A 26,477-nucleotide genomic window follows, 5' to 3' on the forward strand; every position below is an offset into this window, starting at 1 on the left:
ACAACTGTCCTTCCAAATATTTGTCACCATTTGGGGATTCCTCTTTAGAGCTACTTTGTGGACTGGAAACGAGAGCCGAGTGCCAGTTTAATACCAGATAATAAGTGTTCTTCTCAGCACTTTGGCAATTTTTAGAAAAACACAAATATGTGACTTTTTTGGCCTATTTCTGGCAGATTTATGAACCTCCTGAGTGAGAGTTAAACAGCTGCATATGTGCCCAAGACTAATTAGTTTGCTATTTCAGGAATACATTCCTGACTTGTACAACCACTTCCTGGATATAAGCCTTGAAGCACACATGTATGCCTCCCAGTGGTTTCTTACGCTCTTCACTGCAAAATTCCCTCTCTACATGGTCTTCCATATCATCGACCTGCTTTTATGTGAGGTACGTATCACACTTTGGCTTTTGTTTGTAGTGTCCTTCCTGTGTCACCTCTGTTAAAACAGAATTTGTTCTTCTCAGTTATTTTATTTCATTGCTGGAAAATCCAGGTTTAAGTTACTCTTCCTTGGGCTGATGCTAATAATCATGTTTTGTCAAAGGTGCTCTCTGCTAAAAAAAAGCACATTTGTATTAGTTAGGTTTGGCTGCATTGAAGAAATCCAAAATAACAGTGACTAAATAAAGTAGAGGTTTATTTTTCTTTCCCATGTAAAAGAAATCAGAAGGTTGGCAGTAACCTACCTTCCTCAGAGTGCAACTCTGTTCCGTATGGCTGATTAGAGCTCCAGCCACTGTCTCTCTATATTTAAGCTAGGGGGTTTAGGGGTTCAGGGAGGTTGCATCCCCTCTTTTAAAAGACATTTCCTGGAATTTCCACCTGCATTTCTTCTTAACCCCTTATTGACCAAAAGTTAGGTACCTGACCATACCTAGCTTCTAAGGGGAGTTTTTTTTTTTATTTAAGCTGACTAGGAATTTGCTAAAACTTGGGGGTCTATTACTGAAAGAAAATAGATATTATAGTAAATAACAGTCTTTGCCTCAGCTTAGTTTTGGGTTTTAGGGTGTGTGTGTGCCTAAGAAGAAAAAACTAACTTCAAAAATAACACGTTTGTTATAGAAACTATAAGCAAAAAGATTTTAAAATACTTCTAATCCCAGTCTAGAGGGAAACTGCTTTTAACATTTTGGTGTATATTCTTTCTGCCTTTTCATATATGTGTATGTGTAATTTCTATATGGAACAGTTTTTTTCATATGGAATATTATGTAATAATGTATATTATGGTTTTATATCTATATAAAAATACGATTATGCTATATATGCTATCTGGTAACCTCTTTTTATCTCATATACTTGACTGTCTATAGACGGACACCTCCACATATGTACCATCCTTATTTTTAATTATCCCATATTCAAAACATATAAAAATCCATTAAGAAATTTGTATCTTCTATCTAGCTTGAAACATTATAAGAAACAGCATTTCAGATATACCATTATTCTTTTTTTTTTTTAAAGAAGATGTTGGGGGTAGGAGTTTATTAATTATTTTATTTTTGTTGTGTTGGGTCTTCGTTTCTGTGCAAGGGCTTTCTCTAGTTGTGGCAAGCTGGGGCCACTCTTTATCGCAGCGCGCGGGCCTTTCACTATTGCGGCCTCTCTTGTTGCGGAGCACAGGCTCCAGACACGCAGGCTAAGTAGTTGTGGCTCACAGGCCTCGTTGCTCCACGGCATGGGGGATCCTCCCAGACCAGGGCACGAACCCATGTCCCTTGCATTAGCAGGCAGATTCTCAACCACTGCGCCACCAGGGAAGCCCCATTATTCTTTTTTTTTTTTTGCGGTACGCGGGCCTCTCACTGTTGAGGCCTCTCCAGTTGTGGAGCACAGTCTCCGGACGCGCAGGCTCAGTGGCCATGGCTCACGGGCCCAGCCACTCCGCGGCACGTGGGATCTTCCCGGACTGGGGCACGAACCCGTGTCCCCTGCATCGGCAGGTGGACTCTCAACCACTGTGCCACCAGGGAAGCCCAGCCCCATTATTCTTAATTATTCTTATTATTCTTAATTAATGCCAAGTATCCCATTCTTTGGATATATCATAATTTATGTAACCAATTCCTAATCTCAAACCTTTGTCTAGTTTTTCACTATTATAAACAGCCATTTGTTAAGTAGTTATTGTGGGCCTGGTGGCATGCTAAGTAACCTACATAAACTTTTCAACTAATTAGTTCAGAAAACCATTGGGAGACTATTTGTTATGGAACTTGAGGCCCAGAAACTTTAAAAGTTTAACACTGTCAGCAGATTTTAGGGCCTCGCCTGAGCTGTCCTTTGCCCCACTACTCCTAGAATGATTAGCTTAAGAAAGGCAGATTAGAGGGAACCCTGAGCAGATTCAGTTCTGGGACCTAGGGCTCAGGGACAGAGTGATTGCTGTACTTGGAGTGAGCAGTATAGAATACAGGAAGAGCCACCAGGAGTTACTTCCTGAGAGATCACAATTTTATGACTCTAATGTTTTAGTTCGGAAGCATGGAATACTTTGAAGAGCATTCTTGAATTGCGAGAATAGCTCTAGAAAAGCTCTTCTCTCAAAAAAATGGGAGACTGGGTCTACCTTAAGTGGTTTTTCAGTGGTTGCCCTGTAATTTTTTTCCCCAAGATATTTTCAAGATTCATTCCTTAAGTTTTTACAGTTTATCTAAAAATTGTGGGGTATTCTAAAGACAAACAGCTTTTAATGATCCATATATAAACACTGAAAATGTTTTCTGTGTTTTCTTTTAGGGAATAAGTGTTATTTTTAATGTCGCCCTTGGATTATTAAAGGTACAGTACACATTTATTTGTAAGCTGGGTTATCTGGTATTCCTTGTTCAGCACTTGCAGTATCTTGGTCTTAATCTCATTCTGAACAGCCACTATGCTCTAGCATTGTCCCTGACAGTGGATATGTGCAAGGAGCTCTGCAAAGGCTACAAAGTATCTTCTGGGGATTATAAAGGTGCTGGGATTATAAAATCCTTCTTGGGCACCTTCATAGCAGAAAACTTTTTTCTGTACATGGTTGTATTTTCTTCTTTCTTCAAGACTTCCAAAGATGACTTGCTATTGACAGACTTTGAAGGTGCGCTGAAGTTCTTCAGGGTTCAGCTTCCTAAGAGATATCGCTCAGAAGAAAATGCAAAAAAACTGATGGAATTAGCTTGCAACATGAAGGTAAAATCATGTTTGCGTTAATTTAGATTCCTTTGTTAATGTCTCACTCCTCCTGATCAAATTGTCAACATTTATAGTACATTAATAATAATGTTTTGTATTGTATAATTTTCTAAATATTTTCATATATATTACAGCCTATGAATTAAATATCAGGTTTCATGATTTCTACTGTGCTGTCCTTTAACTTTCAGTATTTGTTGTTATGGTCAGAAATTCCCTAAAATGAAAGTAATAATACATGAAGGAAACTTATTCACTATTTATCACTTCCAGTGAAGCATTTATGATTTGTATCATTTTTTTAAGTTTTAAAAAAAAGAAGAATCTCCTTGTGTTCATGTTATAAAAGTTTTGTTTTTAAAGAAGAAAAAGTAATTGAGGGAGTTTAGTTTGGAATTTGAGAGGTGGAGGCAAATGGGAGACAGAATAAATAGCTGTATTGAGATGCTTATAGGGTGCATAAAAGACTGACTGTCATATTTACTCAGTGTGTCTCCAGAGGGTAGAATTGTGATCACTGTGTCAGGGGCAGATGTGGTAGGAGAGAAGCTTCACTATCTACTGAATTAGAGTACGGACTGGGAATCAGAGAGATCTGAGTTCAAAGTTATTTCACCTATTTAAGGCACAATTTCCTCATCTGTAAAGTAATATTGGATTTCTGGTTCTGGTCATATGTTAGACTGAGCTAACTCAGGCTACCCTTCTTTAAACATTTGGAGATGCTAAACAAAGTATAATCCAAGAAATGTTTAAATACCTGGATGAACTTGAAAGAAAAAAGAGAAATACCCAGGTGCCTTAAACAAAGTGGCTGAATGTATTGTGTGTGATAATAAAAGAGCATTCCAAGGGAATATAGAACCAGAGGTAGGTATTAGGATTTTACTACTCACGAAGACAAGACATGATTTGGGGCCTTCTGGAGGCCCCAGAATGAAACTGAAATCTCTGCATAAACTTAGGACTTCGGAATGGCCACCCTGTTTGTAAAAGCAGGAATACAAAAACTACATATTAGCCTGATAAATAATAGGAATCATGATATGAAGTGAATGGGGGATTTGGCGGGGAGGGAAAGGAAATAGAACTTCTAGAAATTAAAATAATCATTAAAGTTATCATTCAATGTAAAATGTTACATCCTTCACAAGTATTATGGATAACATTTAATGATATTTTGCCATGTGCTAGGTCCTGTGATTAGGTGTTTTTACGTGTGAGGATTAACTACAGTATATGTACAGTGCTTACCTTAGTGCCTGATAATTAGTAAGGGTTTAAGAAATAATGGCCACTACTATGATTATTTCCTCCCTGGTTTTTCAAGCAGAAACAAACTCTTTTCAGTAACATTTACACCAGCGAGGGGTTTGCGCACAGCACACAGCCAAATGAGCTCTGAGCTTCTTGGAGTTGCTTTCTATCCCAACCTGGTTTAGCATACAGAAGGATGCTGACTCTTACTTATGATTTCTTCCCCTCCAAAACCTGCTTCTTTCTCAGTGTCCCCATCTCCAGTTTGTGGGACCTCATTGCTCAGGCCTGAAAACTTGATACCATCCTCTTCTATTCTTTCTTTCACACTTAACATCTCCATATTCCACATCCAAGCCCTATCATCAAAATATATCCTGAATCTGATCACTTCTCAACCCTTTCATCACCAATGCCCAAGTCTAACCATCTCATCACTTCTCTTCTGGAAGATTGCAGTCGATTCCTTGGTCCTTCTGTTTCCACAGTGATTTCCTCCCAGACTCTTTTTGATCTCATCTCTCCCTTGCTTAAAACACTAATGGCTTCTTATCTCAGAATAAAACTCAGGTTCTTGCCTTGGCCTGCAAGGCCTGGCACCATCTCACCTCTGACAGTGTGATTTCAACTACTACTACTTTTCCCCCTTACACTTTTCCACTTCAGACGCCCTGGCCTCCTTGCTGTTCTCAGACATGCTGAGCATGTTCCCTCCTCAGGCCTTTGTGCTGGCTGGTCTCTCTGCCTGTAATGTTGTTCTCCTTGCTGTCCACATGGCTTCACCCTCACCTCATTCAGTCTTAGGCTCAATGATCATGTCATCAGAGAGGACTTCTCTGATTACAGTGTCTAAAGTAGCAGCTCCCCCCAACTCTTTACACCCTATCTCCTTATCCTGTCATATTTTCTTCATGTCACTTATTGATACTTAACATTATTTTATATGTTTGACTATTATCTGCGTGCCCCCTGTCCCCATGCTGGAATTAAGCCTGTGACAGAGGGGACTTTATCTCGTTTGTTTATTGCTGAATTCCCAGCACAAGAACAGGATCTGACATGTAAATATTGGTTGAATGAGTGAATAAATGAATATTCTGTTGAGCTTCCTCCAAGTGTTTTACAAAGAAGAGTTAACATGGATTTGGGCAAGGCTTAAAAATAGCTTCTAGCTAAAGGTTTACCTTTTGGGTTTTCATTAGCTTGAAACACTTTAATAATAAATGGATTCTTTATTTCCAAAGTCCAGATGGGAGGTGTCTGATGTCTTTTTCCTTGCCTTTGCTTCCAAAGAATTAAGGTAGACAAGGCCGCACAGCACACGTTATTATTTGCTTAGATACGTAATTCCTTTTGGTCTTGGAGAGCCCTGCATGGCTAGGGTACACTTTGGATGATTTCCCCTACTTGCACATGGTTTCAGGTGAGAAAAATAGTAATTTTTCTTGAAATTGACTCATCACGGAAAGCCTACAGATTCACCAGGACATGAGAGAGTGAGCTTTTTCTGTTAAAAGGTGGGATATGGTGTGTACAGTTTAGTTAGTGATGATTAGTTTCACTCTGGCAGCTATACTTAACACCAAAAAATATTAAAGGAGATATAGGCAATAGTTGAGCCAATTATTGGCAAAGGATTTCAGTCACAGTGATAATTTGTCAGCTCAAAAATAAGAGAAATCATTGGCAAGCTCAGTTATGAGCCCTGCATTACGTAGACCGCATGATGGAGGAGGGCCTCAGTCAGCACAGAGAGTGCATAGTATCTTCTGGTTGTTTGGAGACCCTCTAGCCATGGAAAAGGGGATTCCTGCTAGGTGAATGCTTTGGAAACTAGCTTCTGAATTTCTTGGTGTAGAATTTAGAAAGGAACATTGGCCTTGTAACTCATTCAATTCCATTCCGTTATTTTTTAATTTAAAAAAAAAGTTGTGACTCAGTTTTCTCAGTTGTACTTCCTAATTAAGGTGGGAATAGGGAATGCTTTATCTCACATGCCAGTCCAGGAGACAGATACCTATTCTTGTTGTTGTCTTTTGTTGTGTTTTAGCAGTTACAGTGTTGTAATTTCCAGTATTTGTACAGATTTTATAAGAATCTCATTTGTTCCTCACAGTACCCTGTGAGGTGCAAAGGGCAAATCCAGTGTGGAAACTGAGGCTTATAGAAGCCAAGTGACTTACCCAGCTGATACTGACTGGGCAGTGACAAAAGCCCTGTTGGAACTCAGGCCTTCTGACTGCGTGCTCCCAAGGCTTTCCACCCTGTTGCATGGCCTCTTATTTCAGAAGGCGGCAGGAACCAAGTTTGGTGCGGCAGTATCTGCAATGGCCACAAGGTGGGTCTGTTGCCCAGAAAGGTCCACTGTCCTCTCGGTGCCTGCATCTTCCTTTTCTCCATCAGTCTCTCCCAGTATCTGTCTTTACTTGCCTCTCCTTTTTTTTCCTCTCTCTCCTTTCTTCCCTTTTACTTCTCCCCTTCTACTCCTTAATTTATTATGGGACCAAATTTTTTTTTTTATTTCTTACAGAGTTTTAGACCCCTGCTCTTAATCTAAAATTTAACAACATACATACATACATCAAAACTCATTTAGCCGTCTGTTGAATTTCTCTCCCTCCATGGGTCAGTGACCTGAGATGGAAAAGTTGTTTCCACTTGTGATATAAGATCTAAAAGGAATTTCACTTTAAATAGATTGTTCAGGAGATCGGGAATGGTCCTAGGAGCTCCACAGCCCTTTCATACCCATAACTGTGCCATGCATCATCTTTAGTGGAGGGAAATGGGAAAAAAAAAATTAGGTCTTTTAAGTTTTGACTCAAGAAATATGTGAGAGCAACTGTTTCTTTGTGTGTCTATACAGGAATTTTGAGAACAAGTCTGATACGTGAGGCTGGTTTAGAAGCAGCAGGAACTATGCTAAAAGAGATGGCTCAGTGGGTTTCTTAGATCAAATCTGAATACTTGACCCTTTGGCTGTAGAATCCTGCCTGATGTGAAATGGAATTTCTGAACCATGGCTTCATTGGAATTTGTTATATCAAACATAAAGTGAATATGCTAGGCTTCAAACTACCTGTAAGAAAAGATATTATTACAAAAACCAAATAGTAATATCTGTCAATTAATGTAATCCTAACCATTTGCTATTTGGAGAAACAGAAAACTCTTTGGCATTTGGGGATATTTGCCCTGAGGGTATGTTTTTATTCATGAGCCTAAAAGCAGCACTAGTTTGAACTTCTTTCTCTGCTCAAATCATTTGTGTAGTTAGTGTGGGTTTGGGTTTTAACTTCTGTGTTTGTAGTGACTTCATCAGTCTTTTTTCTTGATACGTTCACAGAAGCTTGTATAGTGTCTACACATAGTGAATTTATCCTTAGAGTGACCATATGAGGTCATTTTACGGATGTGTGTACTGAGGGTTAGAGAATTGAATAAAACTCCCAAAGGGCACAAAGTTAGGGATGGAATTGAGATTAGATCCCAGGAATTTCAGACTCTAAAGTCAATGCTTATCATCATTGTGCTTTACTGTACCTGAGGGATTGAATGAATGGGACAAGAGCTACTTCTATTGGTCCACTTTTGGTGATATTTGTCATATAAAGATGGGTAACTCAGTCTCTATGTCAGTGTTGAAACTTACCTTTTGTACACTGTAGCTGAGTTCCATTTTCCTTATAACTAGACCCGGCTAGTTTTACAAGATATCTTTACTTGTTCCTACCTTTTAGAATTGGATTTCATGAGGAAGCTTCTGAGTGGGTTCTCTCTTTCTCTGCATTGAACCCTAAAGTTTGCTGGTTGTTGCAAGGGTAGCAGTGTTCACTACCTTCTTGTTTTATTTTAATGAGTTCCTCTCCCTTGGTCCTTATCTGCATGTGATTCCTCTGCTAATAATTTGCTTCTTGCATTTTAGAAAAATACTCTGATGGTAGAACAAGGATGCCTAATTCTATTTAGTAATCTTTGAGGGAGTGTGAGCCTGAACTGTTTGAATAAATTAAATAAAAAGGCTGAGAAATCAAGTAGAATGTTGATTTGTTTCAAGTGGCTATAAGTGCAGACCTTGGAGTCCCACAGACCTTGGCTCTCAAGCTGGCTCTGCCTCTGCTTTGTGACCTAAGGTAGGTGAGCACAGCAGGGTTGTAGAGAGAGAAATAAGACGATGCCTTTAAAGTAGTGGCTGCTCTTCTGATGATATTATCATCATCCTTCACACACCAGTGCTCTTTTGGCCCAGGCTGTTTTGATCTTCTCTGCCCAGGTATCTGCTTTCCTTAAGTCAGTTCAAGTCAACAAGCATTTGTAGATTGCCTTCTATGCCAAGAATATACTGTGCTCAGTACTGGGCATGCTACAGAGATGGGTAAAAAGCAAGAATCACCCGAGACTTGAATTCTTGTGCTGGCATTGCCGCTGAACAGTCTGGGTCCTTTACTTTAGACAAGTCACTTTACCTATCTAGGTCTCAGTTCCCCAGTACAATGAGGGTGATAATCCCTGCTGTACGCATCTCAGAAAGTCATTTTGATGATTAAAGAAAATAGTAGATGTAGAGGCAGCTTGTTATCTTGAAACTTTTATGTAAATCTCAGGTTCTTGTAATCACTAACTGAAAAAGAACCATGGACTTGTGTCAGATTTCTTTATTTAGCAACGAGGACTTTGGGGTCAGGATCTCCTTAATGTACCAGACCTCTTCCTACCCACACACTCACCCACACAACATAACTCCAATCCTGCCACGCAGAGCTACTAACATTCAACCTCCCACCTGCACTGGACTTTCTGTGAGTCCAGCCCAGCAGGGATTCTTGACTTTTGCAGGAACTTTATTTTTTATTTATTTTAAAATTTTATTTATTTATTTTTGGCTGCATTGGGTCTTCATTGCTGCACGCGGGCTTTCTCTAGTTGCGGCGAGAGGGGGCTACTCTTTGTTGCGGTGCGCGGGCTTCTCACTGCGGTGGCTTCTCTTGTTGCGGAGCACGGGATCTAGGTGCACGGGCTTCAGTAGTTGTGGCTCACGGGCTCAGTAGTTGTGGCTCGTGGGCTCTAGAGCTCAGGCTCAGTAGTTGTGGCACACGGGCTTAGTTGCTCCGCGGCATGTGGGATCTTCCCAGACCAGGGATTGAACCCGTGTCCCCTGCATTGACAGGCGATTCTTAACCACTGCTCCACCAGGGAAGCCCCTTGCGGGGACTTTAAACCAAACTTCAGAATCAGCTCCTAATATTTCCTATCAGCAGCCTGTTTCCTACTCTTCTGTGTTAAATGGACTTTGTTTAAATGGCTCATTGTTTGCAGCACATGTTCAGAGAAGAAAAGCAGATAATAATAATGTTACAGCCACCCTTTATTAAAAACACTTCACTGTGTGCCAGCCAGGTACTCTTCTTAGCTCTTTATGTGTTTTATATCATGTGATCCTCATAACAGTAGTTCTCATAAGGACTGTTGGGATTTTCACAGATGAGGACCCTGAGGCTGAGATAAGGCAGCTTGCCCTCAGTCACACAGTAAGTCATCTGCAGAGCCAGGACTCAAGCCTTGGTCTGTCCAAGTTCTTACTGGCCGACGGTACTACCTCACTCCCACCAAGGTCAGCAGCCACTCTCATTCTTTCTCCATCAGTGTGGGCCACGACATCCCTGCCTGTTCCACGGCCTGATCGGGGGCCAGCTTTCCCAGGGCAAGTAGCACATGTTTTAAGAGAGAACCTTATCCAATTCCTGTGACAGATTCATGATAAGTGAGTGACCAAAGGAAAGGTGTTTTAGACTAATTTTTACCTCTACCAAAATATCAATCTGGCATGTTCCAAGTCTCCACCTTCTCTCTAATTCAGCGTTTCTTAACCTGGGACTATGGATGGGCCTCAGGGAGCCCATGAGCCCTCTGAAATGGTGTGTAGAATGTTTTATTGCTGGGGGTGGGGTGGGGGTTAGCTTCTGTGCTTTTTTTGTGGGAACCATGGCTCTCAGGGGACATTCAAAGTGGTACTGTCTCTAACAGTGTTAAGAACCTTGTACTAATTGCAATGAGGTATAAAATTGGTTTTACCTAAATTACAAACTCAGCCTTAACCCAGGAAATTAGAATTTTTTCCTCCTTGAAAGTGTATTTAAACAGAACAGATTTCAAATTTAATCGTCTTTGAAGGCAAAAATACCTCTGTGTGTGAAGCCGTGATTTCCACAGCCTTCTGATAGAAGTCAGCCAACAGCGGGTGTGATTCAGAGATCTGCGGCTGATTCCATAGCTTCTCTTCTTCTTGAATTCAGTTAAAATTTTAGTGGTAGAAGTAAGAGACAGGCAAAATGAACTGTGGGGACTATGTCTCTTCATTAAGTATTTTCATGCTTACTGTGTGCCAGGCATTAGGAATTTCACAGTGCATAAAGAGTTCCTGCCCTTGTGGAGTTTGCATATCCTGATCTGTGTACATCTTCGTATCATTAATGCTTAGCAAAGAACACTGCACATAGTGGGGCTCAACTATTGGATAAATAAATGTCCCTGCTTGCATCCTTATTGGGTTAAAAGGAAGGTCTTTGACTTTGATTTGTTCAACAGCTGACTGTTCCGATTATGTTCCAAGCATTGAGCTGGGCGCTAGAGGTATGGTGGTAAGCAAAACAGATGTGGCCTTTTTCCTAGTGGGAAGACAGTTAATCAAGTAAGCACATAAATAAATAATTGTGAACTTGGACAGGTGCCATGGAGGATTTGGCTTGACGCTATGAGAATATATAATGAAAGACCAAGCCTGATAGGGGGAAGAGTGTCAGGGAAGGGTTCACTAAGAAGTGATGTGGAGGGACTTCCCTGGTGGCGCAGTGGTTAAGAATCCACCTGCCAATGCAGGAGACACAGGTTTGATTCCTGGTCTGGGAAGATCCCACATTGCTGCGGAGCAACTAAGCCCGTGCGCCACAACTACTGAGCCTGCACTTTAGAGCCCGCGAGCCACAAGTACTGAAGCACACATGCCACAACTACTGAAGTCTGCGCACCTAGAGCCCGTGCTCCACAAAAAGAGAAGCCACTGCAATGAGAAGCCTGCGCACCACAGTGAAGAGCAGCCGCCGCTCACTGCAACTAGAGAAAGCCCGCCAGGAAGAAGCAACGAAGACCCAATGCAGCCAAAAAAAAAAAAAAAGTGATGTGGAGCTCTGATCTGAAAGGTGAAGAGGAGTGATCCAGGCACAGGGTTGCACAGGCAGAGGGACCAGGCTTGCAGTGTACGTTCGCTTTGGATGCCATTTCCATTTAGAAGACAGGTTGATGCAAAGGGGCGGAGCGGGTGGTGGTGTGGGTTCCCTTCTCATTAATTTAGCAAGCATTTCTGGGCGCTCTCTGTGCATGCGCAGGGGACAACAGTGAGTGAGACGCAGTTCTGACCTGGAGAAAGCACTGATAATGGGACAGGCGGGCTGAGAGGTGCTGGTCTTTCCTGGGTGCAGCCTCATGAGGACACTTGAATTGCTGCTTTTGCTGCTGATACCTCTCGTTCCTCATTCAGGCATCAGTCTTTTTCACAGGGTCTCTGCCTCAGAGGCAGCCTGAACTAGTCGACTCTGGTATGCAGCCACATGCTCCCGAAGTCAGGATCAGCTATGAACCCCTTATAAGCAGTGTTATGTTTGTTTATTTTTTGTTTGTAATGGGGTTGGAGGGGGTGGGGTAAGGCATTCAAGGGAAAGAGAGGGAAGAAGAGAGAGACCGAGAAGTGAGGCTGAGAATTGGGAAGGAAACTAAATGAGGCTCAGCTGGGAAAGAAGTCAGAACTCTGGACCAGCAAGCTCTGCGTAGAGAAGTGAGCAGAGCTTTGTCTCAGAGAAGCCCAGGGTATGAGAATTGTTTTTAAACAGCGTTCACTTTGTTAGCTTAATTATAAATGTAATTCATGCTCAACGTAGAAAATGTGGAAGCATAGGAAACACAAAGAAATGCCCATATCCTATCACAGAACTGAAAGAACCAAATGAGATGACATGTGTGAAGGGCCTGGCATGTCTGGGGCACTTATTACACACTAACTGCTGTTACAGTGTGAGGGAGAATCAACCCTTTTGCTCTGAGAATGAGACATTTATAATAAAGGCTAATGAAAGGTAGAAAAAATTATTTTGTAATTAGCCTTTTAAAATGTATGTTTATGAAAAATGTTAATTCTTCCTTACCCTAGCATGAGAATGACAAGTTGAAGAATCCTGAAGATTTGTGGGAATGTTTTGTAGGATTTGGTGTCAGTCTCTTCTTTATAAAGCACGAGGGGAGCCTTGTATCCCTGCCCTTCCTTGTCATTTATACAGACTGACAGCAGAGAGTACTGGGAGGAAATGTTTGCTGCCCACAAGCCTCATTTAGTTTCTGTTCCTCTGCTATTGATCTGTTAGGATTGTTTATAAATTTACTGATCACAAAGTTGTTCTATTTAAGTGCTTTGTGAATCACTTACACGCACGATAAACATTCACCCCAGCATTGGCCTTAAACCGCAGAAGATCTAGGTTTAGGGATGTTCGTTTCCAGCTTGTGGCCTCACCCCAGGTGTTTAGTGGGCATCTTTCTATAGACTGCAGCCAGGGCATAGTGCTGCATGGCTCCTAGCTGCCTCCCCTCGAGCAGCGGCCAAACTCCAGGAGCAAACTCTAATTGAGGCAGGCCTGTAAACGGCCCGATGGGGCCAGGTGTCCACAGAATCAGTTGGAGAGGAACACCAGGCAGCTCGAGTAAGACAGAAAGGGAAGAATGGAGCAGGGATTGGAGATGCTGACATCAGCCTGCTGAAAACTTGGGCCTGTCCCATCCCCTTTCTATGGCTCAGTGTTTTCTTCTGTAAACTAAGGAAGTTGGGCTAGACTAGCTCTGTGATTCCTAGGAACTGGGGGCTAAAAGTCAGATTTGTGAGTCAGCAGTGTAGTAGTTTGTAGTGGTTGGTGAGAAAGAGGACAGTAGTTTAATGGGATGGAAGAGCAGCTAAATAGAATGCTCAGCAGAACTGTGTGTTTAAGGGCAGAGAGAACTGTGCCTGTTTACAGGCAGCACAGAAGGTGCTAGTTGAAAGGAAAGTGGTAGATGGTAGGACAGTGAGGTAGCTACAGCTTGAACTTTGGATGACGCCTTGCGGCCTGGGCGCAGATCCTGAACCTGCTGGTCGCCAGCTGAGTGACTTTGGTCAAGTCACGTAACTTCCTTATATCTCAGTTCACTTGCCTCTAAAATGAGGATACTAATGCCGTACCTTGTAGAGCTGTCATGAGGTCACAGAATGACAGCACCTGCAGCAGTGCTGGTATGTGCTAAAGAAGTGGCCCATGAGGAGGAGGAGGAAGATGGACAGTCAGACCTAGAGCTCAGGTAGGAGGGGTTATCTGTTGGGTGCTCATTCTGACTACTGGGATGCCCAGGTCAGCAGAGGTCTTGGTCTTCAGGGCAAGCCCTGAAAGCACCCACCCATTGCTGATCCTTTTTTTTTTGGCGGTACGTGGGCCTCCCACTGTTGTGGCCTCTCCCGTTGTGGAGCACAGGCTCTGGACGCGCAGGCTCAGCGGCCATGGCTCACGGGCCTAGCAGCTCCGCGGCACCTGGGATCCTCCCGGACCAGGGCACGAACCCGTGTCCCCTGCATCGGCAGGCGGACTCTCAACCACTGCGCCACCAGGGAAGCCCCTCTGATACTTTTTAATTTGTGCTGTGCTTTATCCTACAGATTAGTCAGAAGAAGTTGAAAAAATATGAAAAAGAATATCACACCATGAGGGAACAGCAGGCCCAACAAGAAGACCCCATCGAGCGATTTGAGGTTTGTTTACGGCCTAGGTGATGTGAAGTGTTTTCAGCCTTTCATTTTACATAATTGCGCCTGTAACTAGCTTTAGTGAGTTCTTTTTAAAATTCAGTTTCACTATTTCTAGGTTCCAGTTTCAGTTTGAGTTTGCAAATGAGAAAGCAAGATTTGTTTTGCTTCAGACTAGCAGCCTAGTTTGTTACAGTTCGGTGGGCTTTTGTCACAGTTAATAAGAAGTAGCTGCTTGACAGTCACTTGAATTTAAGTATTTCTCTGTGGAGATAGAAAGTAAGCAGTCGTTGACTGGGCAGCACGTTAGGACCAGCCACATCTCCCGTGATTCCCGTAGGACTCAGCAATTAGTTTTGAGGGTTAACCTGAGAAGTTGTCATTTCCATCTGATTTTTATGTCTGTAACTGGTTTCTTTTTACCCATCAGCGGGAGAATAGGCGTCTACAAGAAGCTAACATGAGGTTGGAACAGGAAAATGATGACTTAGCCCATGAGCTGGTGACCAGTAAGATTGCACTGCGAAAGGACCTGGATAATGTAAGTCCAGCTTGTCTGAAGGGATGATTATATTGAAGCACTTCTCCCTTAATCAAGTGAAATCCTGGAATTTTAGTGTTTGTTGTTCTAGTTAGTGTTTCCCTCTTACGATCCACCTTGCTCTCGTCAGTACTGTTCCCTCCTCTCCTTCAGGATCATCCATGATCTCATTAAGGCCTCCTTACCGCATTCTCTTCTCATTATACAGCAAACCCTGAACGCCTTTCCAGACATTGATTGAAAGGTGTTTCTGGCTATTCTTATGTTATTGCAATTGGCAGTAGCATTTAATCACTATAATTTCCTTAACTTACCCCTAAGACAAGAACAGATCTTGTCATCCTGCACATCACGTGCCTGTTGGATAAGCACTGCCAGTTGTAATAAAGCTCAGTGCCGCCGCAGCTTGCAATTTCATCAGGAATTTCTGTTGGCAGATATTCTGTTTTTCTTTGCTTCTCCTAATCTTAAAAGGTTTGAGATGATGGCATCCCTGGCAGGGTGTTTGTCCAATTTCTATACTACAGGCTTCCTGTAGTGCACTCTCTCATTCATGGTTTAGGTTGAGGTTGGCGAACGTTTTCTGTAAAGGGACAGATAGTAAATATTTTAGGCTTTGTGGGCCACGTGGTCTCTGTTGCAACTATGTAACTCTGCCATTGGTGCCTACACAATAAATAAACGAATGCACATGGCTGTGTCCCAGTAAAACTTCATTTGCGAGAATAGGTGGCAGGCTGGCTTTGGCGCTTGGACAAAGTTTGGCAGCACCTGACTTACGTTTCCCTTCAGGCTCCTGAGATTACTTTTCTGCTTGTTGATTTTCCTGAGGCTAGAGAGATAGGCTTAGGCTGTTGAGGGTTTACAGGGGACTTAACATAATATATTGAACCCCTTAGGATCTGTGAACTTCACAAGGTCCTTGACAGCCACCAAACATGTATGAAAATATTGTGTACTACTGTATTTCTCTGACAGTCTTTGCTTTCATTAGATTCTCCAAGTGAGTCACACCGCAGATGAAGAGGAAGAGAGATGGCAGTATCTACTGGTTCTTATTACTTCTCTTTAGAAATAGAATAATGGAGTAAAATTTTGAACAGGTCTGGATTCTACCATCAGCTACTCTACTGTCAAGCAGAGTGAAGTGTGGGGAGGTGGAATAATAGCTGTGTCCAAGAGTATAGTGAGAATTACGTGATTTGGTGTGTATGAAAGTGCAGGAATTAGGCACAGGCAGTGTTGTTTCACTCTCTTTGTCTGATTGTCAGCTATAAGTAGCTGCAGGTAACTGGGAAGACTCCTTTTTCCAGTTTTTCCAGGAAGGGTGTTGCAAGGCCATTAGCCCTCAGTAACCAGAACCTGGAGATCCCGTTGCCTTTTGGTTTACCACAGTCTCCTTAGGTTGGAGTTTCCTCCCTGTGGTGCAGGTTCCCAGCATACCCTCTGATCTTCTTTGTAGAAACACTATGAGAATCATTCCCTCACTGTTTAGGCATTTCTGCCAAGTGAGTGGAGGGAGGTGGGTGTACACTGAGCAGGGTAATTGCTGGAGCAAAAATCACAGTGTGCACCTGTGATGGCTCTTCTAGCAGCTGTAGGTCATGCAGAAAGGAAGTGAAAAAGAAAAGAAAATGGGTCCTGTACTAGAGCTTTGTATTCTACAATGATATTATATTAAGAGGCAACTTAAGATAAAATTCCAGGCAGATTTTTAGTTTGAGCTGTTGCATTTGCCAGTCTGATGGGACCAGAAGTAACATTGATGCTCTCCTAGTTTAAGGTGGAAAATACACTTCGTAGGTTCTTGAAGCCTGCCTCTAAAGAGGGTAAAAGCCTTTTTTTAAGTTGTCTTAGCCTGGCACAGTAGTCAAAGAGCTAGGTTACATTTCTGATATCGGAAGTGAGAAATAGTAAAAATACTCTATGATGATGTATGTGACAGGCACAGTGAGAAGCACTTTGTTAAACTCTACTATCTCTTATCCTTACGTCAGCCTTGTAACATGAGCCCCATTTATGGATAAGGATTTTTTAACAATAAAGAAACTTGAGACTCAAGAGAGAGGAAGGCACCCAGGACGAAGCAGAGCCAGGAATGTAACCCAGGTGCATCTAATTGAAACACCCAGGCTTTTTCTGTAATGCCACACTGTCTCCAAAATAAATATGGAACAAGAAGCTATGGTTTGATGTCATAACTACATCAAAAATATACTGACACCTAACAGAACATTTCTTAAGCACTTACAGAGTTCTAGACACTGCTCCACGTGCTGTGTACTTACTGTCAAATCCTCCCAACAACCCTTGTGTAAAGGATACAGTTACGATCCCCATTTCACTGATGAGGCCAAAAGAGGTTAAATGTCTTACACAGTCACACTGTTAGTGGCAGAGCCCTTAGACTGCAATCCAGCTGGCCTGCTGCTCTTAACTTGGCTCAGAGGAGCAGGAACCCTGTTGCCACTAGGGCTCAGGAATAGCAAACTGGGGTCCCATCGTCCAGCCATCGACGGTGCTAAGAAAACAGAGCTTTTCACACTAAACGTTGAGTCCCTTTCCAAGTTAGTCTTCTCTCGTATCGTTTGAATCATCACGGAAAATCAGTTAGGTTCTGAAGTGAGGGCTGTGGGGTCCTCTCAGTGTGTTTTGGCTTCAGGGACTTAGATTTCTGAAAGAACTTCATCATGCCCTTTCACTCTTCCCTTTCTGCATCCCAGAGAAAAGCTCTCATATGTGGCTTACAGAATTTCCAGAACCCTCTTTGTATTTCCAACTGATTTTATTATCACTTTTGTTATTCCTCACCTGTCATTTCTGTTACTTGTCACAAAGCAGCTATGGAGAGATCCCCGGTCAGCTACTGAGTCCCTAGGTGACTCCATCCAAGCTTTCTCCTCTATGAAATGGGAGTGATGCGTGGACCTGACATTAAGGCATTGGTGCTAAAGGCTGAGAGGGAACCTATGGAAGGTACCTGGCACAGGGCTGATAGGACCTCACCTGAGTCCCCTCTGGCATGGTTGCTCTCTACATTGAGACTGTAATGTGAGAGTGATGGAAACAGACTCAGGAGCCCAACTCCTGGGATTTGAATTCTGGCTCCACTGCATTCTAGTTCTCTGAACTTGAGCAGGCTGCTAAACTTTCCCCACTGAATTACTTTGGTCTCTTTATCAAAAATCAATTGACCTGGGCTTCCCTGGTGGCGCAGTGGTTGAGAGTCCACCTGCTGATGCAGGGGCTGCGGGTTCGTGCCCCGGTCCGGGAAGATCCCACATGCCACGGAGTGGCTGGTCCTGTGAGCCATGGTTGCTGAGCCTGCATGTCCGGAGCCCATGCTCCGCAACGGGAGAGGCCACAACAGTGAGAGGCCCGTGTACCGCAGTATGTATGGGTCTCCTCGATTCTGTATCTACTCCATTGATGTATACGTCTATCGTTAATGCCAATACCACAGTCATAATTACTCAGGTCATGGGAGTCCTCCAATTTTATTGTTCTTTTTAAAAAATAATTTGGCTACTGTAAATAATTTGCATTTCTATATAAATACTAGAATCAGTTTGTCAACTTCTAGAAATAAAAGCCTTCTGGGATTTTGAGTGGGGTTGTATTGAATCTGTAAATTAGCTTGGGGAGTATATTAACATCTGAGCAGTGATTGAACCTTCCAATCCATGAATATGTTACAATTTTCATTTATTTAGGTCTTTTTCAATTTCAGCATTGTGTTCTTAGTTTTCAGTTTACAAGATTTGCACATATTTTAATCTGTTATTAAGGGTAATTTTTTCTTTCTTTTTTTAAATAAATTTATTTAATTTATTTATTTTTGGCTGTGTCATTGGGTCTTCGTTGCTGCGTGTGGGCTTTCTTCTAGTTGTGGCGAGCGAGGGGTACTCTTCACTGCAGTGCGCAGGCTTCTCATTGTTGCAGATCACGGGCTCTAGGTGCATGTGCTTCAGTAGTTGTGACACACGGGCCCAGTAGTTGTGGCTCGCAGGCTCTAGAGCGCAGGCTCAGTAGTTGTGGCGCACAGGCTTAGTTGCTCCATGGCATGTGGGATCTTCCCAGACCAGGGATCGAACCCGTGTCCCTTGAATTGGCAGGTAGATTCTTAACCACCGTGTCACCAGGGAAGTCCCAAGGGTAATTTTTTCTTAATTGCATTTTCCAATTATTTATTGCTAGTCTCTAGAAATACAGTGGATTACATGACCTTGTATCCTGTGACCTTGCTAAATCACTTACTATTCTTGTAGCTTTTTTGTTTATTTTTTAGGATTTTCCACATACACAATCATATCATCTCTGAATAAAGACAGTTTTACTTCTTTTCAAGTCATTCTGTCTTTTTTCCCTTGCCTTCCTGCACTGACTGGGACCTTCGGAACAATATTGGATGGTGAGAGTGGACCTCATCACCTTGTTCCAGTTAGCTGTAGGTTTTCCATAGGTCAGGTTGAGGAAGTTCTCCTTTCTTCCTGTTTGCTGAGAGTTGTCATGAATGGGTGTTGAATTTGATCAAATGATCTTCCTGCATCTGTTGAGGTGATTATTTGCTATTTTTCCTAATTCTCTCAGTACAGTGAAGTGTAGACAAACTGATTTTTCAGTGTACACAAACATTGCATTCCTAGGAAACGTGGGGTTTCTTTTTTCTTTTAAGATTTTTATTTGTATTAAAGATTTTTGTGTTGCTAAGGAATATTTGTCTGGAGTTTCTTTAATGTTTTTGTCTGGTTTTGATATCAGGGAAATGCTAGCCTTCTAAAATGAACTGGGAGTTGTTCCCTCCTATTTTTTAAGGACTTTTTGTGGGATTGTTCCTTGATTTAAATCTTTAATTTAATTCCCTAATGAAAGCACGTGGGCCTGGAGTTTTCTTAGCAAGAAAAAAAATTTTTTTTTTTTTTCTTGCTGCGTTGGGTCTTCGTTGCTGCGCGCAGGCTTTCTCTAGTTGTGGCGAGCGGGGGCTACTCTTCATTGCAGTGCACAGGCTTCTCGTTGTGGTGGCTTGTTGCGGAGCATGGGCTCTAGGCACGGGCTTCAGTAGTTGTGGCGCACGGGCTTAGTTGCTCCGCAGCATGTGGGATCTTCCCAGACCAGGGATTGAGGCCGTGTTCCCTGCATTGGCAGGCGGATTCTTAACCACTGCGCCACCAGGGAAGTCCAGCAGGAAATTATTTAATTATGATTTCAGATATGGAGCTATTCAAATTTTCTAATTCTTCATGTGTACATTTTTATACTTTGTGCCTTTCAAGTGATTTATCCATTTCATCTTAGTTGTCAAATATATAGGCACAGAGTCGTTGATATTCCCTTATTCTTTTAATGTTTATAGGATGGATTTGTTGAAGTCTTCTCTCTTTCATTACTGATATGGGTAATTTGTATCTTTTCCCTTTTTTCCTTAATCAGTCTACTAACTAGAAGTTTATCAATTGTGTTGATCTCTTTAAAACCAAGCTTTTGGTTTTGTTGATTTCTTTTTCTTTTATTGACTTCTGCTTTTTGTTATCTCCTACTTTTCTTTTGGTTTAATTTGTTCTTTTTCTGGCTACTTAAAGAAGAAGCTTAGTCATTGATTTGGACCTTTCATCTTTTCTAAAATAAGCATTTAAAGTTATAAATCTCCCTGAAGCACTATTTCAGCTACATCTCACACATTCTGATGTGTCGTGTTTTTATTTTCATTCACTTCTTGTGATTGCTTCTTTGATCTCTGAGTTAATTAGTAGTGTGTTGTTTAATTTTTAACTATTAGGGATTTGTCCCTGAAATTTTTCTGTTGTTGATTTCTGATTTAATTCAGTTGTCATCAGGGTACATATTTTTTCTGATTTTATTGCTTTTAAAACATACTTATGCTTATTTTAGGGCCTTCCATATTGTCTGATGGGTGGATGTGCCACATGCTCTTGGAGAGTTTGTGTGTCCTGTTGTTGTCGGTGGGGCGTTCTGTCATGTCACTTCTGTCAAGTTGATTGACTTCCACGGATTTACTGCCTTTCTCTTTATTTGTTCTATCACTTACTGAGAGAACAGTGAGGAAATCTGTAACTCTGTGCACTTATCTATTTCTCCTTTCAGTTATGTCAGTTTTTTGTTTCCTGTAATTTGAATTTATGAATGCATTTCAGATTTACTGCCTTCTGGAGTGACTCTTTTATTGTTATGAAATGTCCCTCTTTGTCCGTGGTTAATACTCTTTGTTCTGAGATCTACTTCGTCTGATGTTAATATAGCCATTCCGACTTTCATGGTATTTCATGGTATATCCTTTTCCATACTTTTACTTTTAACATATCTGTGTCTTTATATTTAAAATGGGGTTTTGTAGCCAGCATATAGTTGGATCTTGCTTTTTGAAATTTAGTCTGATAATCTCCTTCTTTTGATTGGAATGTTTAGACCAGTTACATTTAATGTAATTATTTATATGGTATATTTAACTCTACCACCTTGCTGTTTGTTCTCCATTTGTTGTATTTGCTTTTTCTTTCTTTTTTCCCCTTTTCTGCCTTCTTTGGTTTAATTGGGTATTTTCATGATTTCATTTTATCTCCTTTACTGCCTTATTCGCAGTTCTGGAGCGCTCAGATCTCCAGAGCTCTACTCCACAGGTTCCAGCCACCTCAGCATCTCTGACCCCCTACCTCTGCCTCCTGAACCCTTTGAGGCCTATGCTCTGTTTGGAACCCCTCACCCTGCTCCTTGGTCCAGAAGTGCCTCTAGGCAGAAAGCCAGAATGGTAGTAAGACCTTGCTTGTTTCCTTTCTCCCAGGAACCACAATTCTGCATTTGTTTTTAGTGTCAGCAAACAGTAGTTTTATGTATTTCGTCCAGTGTTTTGTTTACAGTGAGAGGGTAAATCTGGTCCTGGTTAGTCCTTTATGACCAGAAGCGGAAGTCTGGATTTGTGTTTATCTCCAGATGTTCCCTCCTTATGTGCTTATGGAAGTAGAATGACTGTGCAGCAAGTGTGGTGCCATAAGAGGACCCTGGTTGGTCAGTCCAGTGCACCTTCCTATTGACACAGCCTTGAGAGTCAGCTCTTGGAGTGATGGCACAAATGCTGGGCTTAATGTTGAGAGACCTTGTTTCGGATTCCAGCTCTGCTACATGCCTTGTGCAAGCTTGGGGAAATCACTTCCCCATCTAAATTTTTTTCTAAACTGGGTAATCAGGATGGGCAAGGAAGACTCTTGAGTCCATGACCTGGCTGTCCCGTACTTCTTAGAATCAGTCTTATCTACCATGGGAGTGATGGTGAGTAACTGAGAGAATATAAGTATGTGCTACAGGTTCCAAAGTACTGTTCAGAAGATGTTAACTGGGTCCAGGGGAGAGAAGGGAGAGGTAACAGGATGTTCTGTTGATTAAAGTAAAACAGAATCTTTGACAGGACTTTATTCTTCTTTGTTATTTCCTCTTTTGTTTGATTCCTATTTCCATTTTGATTGCTACTGGGGTTTGAACTAGAGGTGATTGTAAGCCACTCACCGGAAAGGACAGGCCTTAACCAGGACCCCATTTAATCGCACGCATAGGCAAGTGACTGATGGCCTTGTGAGTTGCATATCATGCCATTCTCAGTTCTCCATTTAAAGCCCCAGCCTCCTGGAGCCTATGCCTCCCGAAGAAAGTACGTCAGCAGATGTGGTGTTGTAGAAAGCAGAGGGGCTCAGCTACACCACTTCAGCTAGGTGACATCTGAAATGCTCTTTAATTTCAGGGAAACCACCATCCATTGTCAGAGGAGGTTGGATAGAAGGAGCTGGCAAAGACCCTCTGTATCTAGCACTCTGTAGCTAGGAGCTTCCACCTCCTTTCCTCGACTGCCTTCTAACATGCTGCAGTCTCTCATTCTTCAGTTATCCTTGGACTCTCCAGTGTCAGGGACTGTATTTGTCGGGTACAGGTGTATCATTTTCACTTGGACCCAAAGATCTGCCCACCAGACCTTTGCATGCTTTAGAAAAAAACTGGGGTGGAAGATGGCCATTTCAGATAATAAAAGGAGAGTGCTAGCAAAGGGGTGCCTTTGTCAGGTGACAGTGAGAGCAAAATGCAGAACTTATTTGATTAAGCAGAGCAAATACTGAGAGTTTGGAAGAAGAAAACCAGAATTTATTATTACTATTAATGATAATGACACCTACCTTTTGTTGAGTGTTTACTATATGCCAGGCACTGTGCTGAGTCCATTCCACGCCTTATCTCTCAGCTGAAGATCGTGAAGCTCAGAGACGTTCTCAGTGACTTGTCCGAGTGGCACACAGTCGGGGAGCAGTGGGAGTCAAGGCCAGGCTGTCTGACGAAGGCGAGCTCCTAGCTACTGACCCGCACTGCCTCTGGGCAGGAGACGGGGCCAGACACTTGTGCGTGAGTGTAGTCTCAGCGAGACCTTGGGCATATCACATCCCCTCTCTGGATCACAGTTTCCTCATCATCTTAAAATTGGATTGTTCTGGGTAATTCAAATCCCTTTCAGTTCTCACTTCTTGTTCTTTAACAGCACCTCTTAAATGTTTCAGGCTGAGGAAAAGGCAGATGCACTGAATAAGGAGCTGCTTATGACCAAACAGAAATTGATTGATGCAGAGGAAGAGAAAAGACGGCTGGAAGAAGAGTCTGCTCAGGTGAGGGGAGCTTTGCCCCTCCCACATTCCTCTGTGTCTTGCAAATACTTGAGAGCTGGGAGTTCACTGGTGGCTTCCTGTTGGCACTGGAGAACCCGGAGACAGCTGGCTTCAGTTTCTCTCCAAAGGCCTTTTGTATTTACTGTGAAAAGCATAATGGTTCTTAATAATTAAAATGTAGGGGGAGACAGTGGGCCAAAGCCCATCCTTCACTGGGGCAGGAGAAATTCCTGTGTGTCAGCGTCTGAGTGTGACAAGAGGGTTAGCATTTCTGACAAAGGAAGACAGACATCACATAATGTCTGGCTCTTCCCCTACCTGTCCACCGACATCTCCCCCACAGAGCAAACTCTGGAAGGCTTGTCCTGAGCATAGCCCCTGGGCGCAGACTCACAGCCATAGGAAGAGCTTTGGGTGCTGCATGCCCCAGAGCAGGCGGGCTCTCCTTCACCATCCACCTTCTCGTCTCAGTCAGGCTGCCTGAGGTGAGAGATGGCGGGGCGCCTCCCACATAATCCATGAGGCACTGAAGGAGCAGCAGTCCTCCCGTTAGCTCTTCCTCTGCATTTGCTTTGTGTTACCTCTCAGCTCAGGATCCCAGGTAGGGCTGCACTGACAGGGAGGAACTTCAGCAAAAGCCGCAAGCTGAAAGTTCAGAAGTTTTGACTGTTCTCTCCTAGCATCAAGAGTAGGGTTAATGGGCTTCCCTGGTGGCGTAGTGGTTGAGAGTCCGCCTGCCGATGCAGGGGACATGGGTTCGTGCCCCGTTCCGGGAAGATCCCACATGCTACGGAGCGGCTGGGCCCGTGAGCCATGGCCGCTGAGCCTGTGCTCCGCAACGGGAGAGGCCACAGCAGTGAGAGGCCTGCGTACCAGAAAAAAAAAAAAAAAAAAAAAAAAAAAAAAAAAAAAAAAAAAGAGTAGGGTTAGTAGTGCTGAGAGTGAGGAAGAAGGGAAGGGAGTTACCTCCAGTAGGTCAGGCACTTTGGGGAAAGACCAGCGCTAAGCGCGGAGTGACAGAGCTTCGCTTGTATTTCCCTTAACATTCACTTTTGCTTTTCTTAATGTACGCAGTTAAAAGAAATGTGCCGTCGGGAACTCGACAAGGCAGAATCTGAGATTAAAAAAAACAGTTCTATCATCGGTGACTACAAGCAGGTGGGTCCGTGCACCCTGGAATTGGGCCATGTTCTCTGGAAGCCCTGCTTGCCTGCACAAGATGTCTTCTCCACACCCACACGCATCCCTGCTCGGCGACTTGCACTGACGAGTCCCTTCGCTTCACTGGACAAGTTACCGCACTGCTTTTCAACTGTAAAATAAGGGAAATCGTCGCTCAGGCGCAGAACTGTTGTGAGGAGTCCGTGAGGTTATCTTTGTGCAGCACCTGGCGTAGTTCCCTCACATAAGCAGGCACTTAATACATGGAAGCCCCCGAGTGCTTGGGAGCACTTCAGACTCATGATGTAGAACCACCTCTCTCCCCAGCGGGTTGCATTTTGAGGACATAACTGAATTGGTCTTATTTCTTTCTGTACTGGGATCTCGTGCTGGCTCCTGAGTCTGGCAGTGTCTGTAAACAGTGGCCATCGAGCGTGGCACTGATAGGTCCCTGCAGGTCCTAGGCCAGTGGATGCGGGGGTGGGAGAGCCAGAGGCACCTCTGCCCGCCTGTCGTCTCACACCCCCTCCTGCTCAGTGCGGTCCCAGTTCCACTCCATAGTCCAGCTTCCACTGCAGAGCTCATCCCGAGCCCAAGTTGTGCGGATTATGACTCTGCTGAAGAGATTGTCATTTTCTATTATGTTTGTTTCTTCAGATTTGTTCTCAGTTGAGTGAAAGATTAGAGAAGCAGCAGACTGCTAATAAAGTGGAAATTGAAAAAATTCGGGTAAGTCTTCCTTTATCAAAGAGATTTTATACCACCTAGTTCATTTTATGGCTATATTCAGCACAAAAAGTTTGGGGAGGGAGTATTCTGCTTTTTTTTTTTTTTAATAACCTACCACTATTAATAACAATACTGTCTTTTTTTTTAAAATAAATTTATTTATGTATTTATTTATTTTGGGCTGCATTGGGTCTTTGTTGCTGTGCGTGGGCTTTCTCTAGTTGCGGCGGGCAGGGGCTACTCTTCGTCGTGGTGTGCGGGCTTCTCGTTGCAGTGGCGTCTCTTGCTGCCGAGCAGAGGCTCCGGGTGCACGGGCTTCAGCAGTTGTGGCGTGCAGCCTCAATAGTTGTGGCGCACAGGCTTAGTTGCTCCGTGGCATGTGGGATCTTCCCGGACCAGAGCTCGAACCCGTGTCCCCTGCGTTGGCAGGCGGATTCGTAACTACTGCGCCACCAGGGAAGTCCCTGGGTATTCTGCTTTGATTTCAAAAATGAGGGAAACTGATGAGTACCTGACAAGGTGGCTACAACTGACAACTGATATTCTGCCTCTCTCCTCTAGGCAGGGGATACAGATAAGACCAGAAGAGCTCTGGCATTAGATCTCAAAATACAAGTGTCCCTCTTCCTTACAAATTTGTGTAACGTCCTCCTCTGTGCTAACTTCACTTGTAAAAAGACAAAACAAAACACAAGAGCCCCAGGACTTCAGGTGTTGTCTGTGATTACTGCAGCACCCTGGTGAGGTGGAAGAGTCCTGCAGGTGACAGGCTGTGCGTGAGGGTGGGGCGCAGAGGCCAGGTCACTCCCCACATTGTTCTGTAGCAGGGGGACACTCCCCTTCTGAGCTCAATTCCTCTTGCTGTAATGGGCCCAGATACAATGAGAACCTGAGTTTTTAATGTTTGCTTGCCAATTTGAGGGTTTTTGTAACTTGGTGCTTTCTTTCTTTATTATTAGAATACTTTTCAGATTTTACTGAGATGAGTAATTTACTGAAAGATACTGTACTAACATGTTTACAACTCTGGACAGAAACGTGGGGGAGTCCATGGCCATGTCTGCACAAACCAGCATTTTACCTGGAGCAAGATGATACCTGGCCTCCATTATAAGTAGTGTTTAACCAGCAGTACC

The 26,477-nt window shown here is 43.0% G+C and overlaps 1 protein-coding gene across 4 annotated transcripts in view; it reads left to right on the forward strand.

Moving 5' to 3' along the window:
* RABGAP1 (RAB GTPase activating protein 1) overlaps positions 1-26,477 on the forward strand; it is a 169,863-nt gene that overhangs the window by 121,074 nt on the left and 22,312 nt on the right. For all 4 annotated transcript variants that reach the window (XM_024762276.1, XM_024762277.1, XM_024762278.1 and 1 more), the window contains exons 17-24: positions 248-391; positions 2,751-2,792; positions 3,054-3,182; positions 14,170-14,262; positions 14,687-14,797; positions 23,347-23,451; positions 24,526-24,609; positions 25,270-25,341. In XM_024762276.1, the coding sequence (XP_024618044.1) occupies positions 248-391; positions 2,751-2,792; positions 3,054-3,182; positions 14,170-14,262; positions 14,687-14,797; positions 23,347-23,451; positions 24,526-24,609; positions 25,270-25,341 (780 nt within the window). The remainder of the gene's footprint in view (positions 1-247; positions 392-2,750; positions 2,793-3,053; positions 3,183-14,169; positions 14,263-14,686; positions 14,798-23,346; positions 23,452-24,525; positions 24,610-25,269; positions 25,342-26,477) is intronic.

This window comes from Neophocaena asiaeorientalis, unplaced genomic scaffold (genome assembly GCF_003031525.2).
Source record: "Neophocaena asiaeorientalis asiaeorientalis breed wild unplaced genomic scaffold, Neophocaena_asiaeorientalis_V1.1 scaffold78, whole genome shotgun sequence".
Taxonomy (NCBI): Eukaryota; Metazoa; Chordata; class Mammalia; order Artiodactyla; family Phocoenidae; genus Neophocaena; species Neophocaena asiaeorientalis.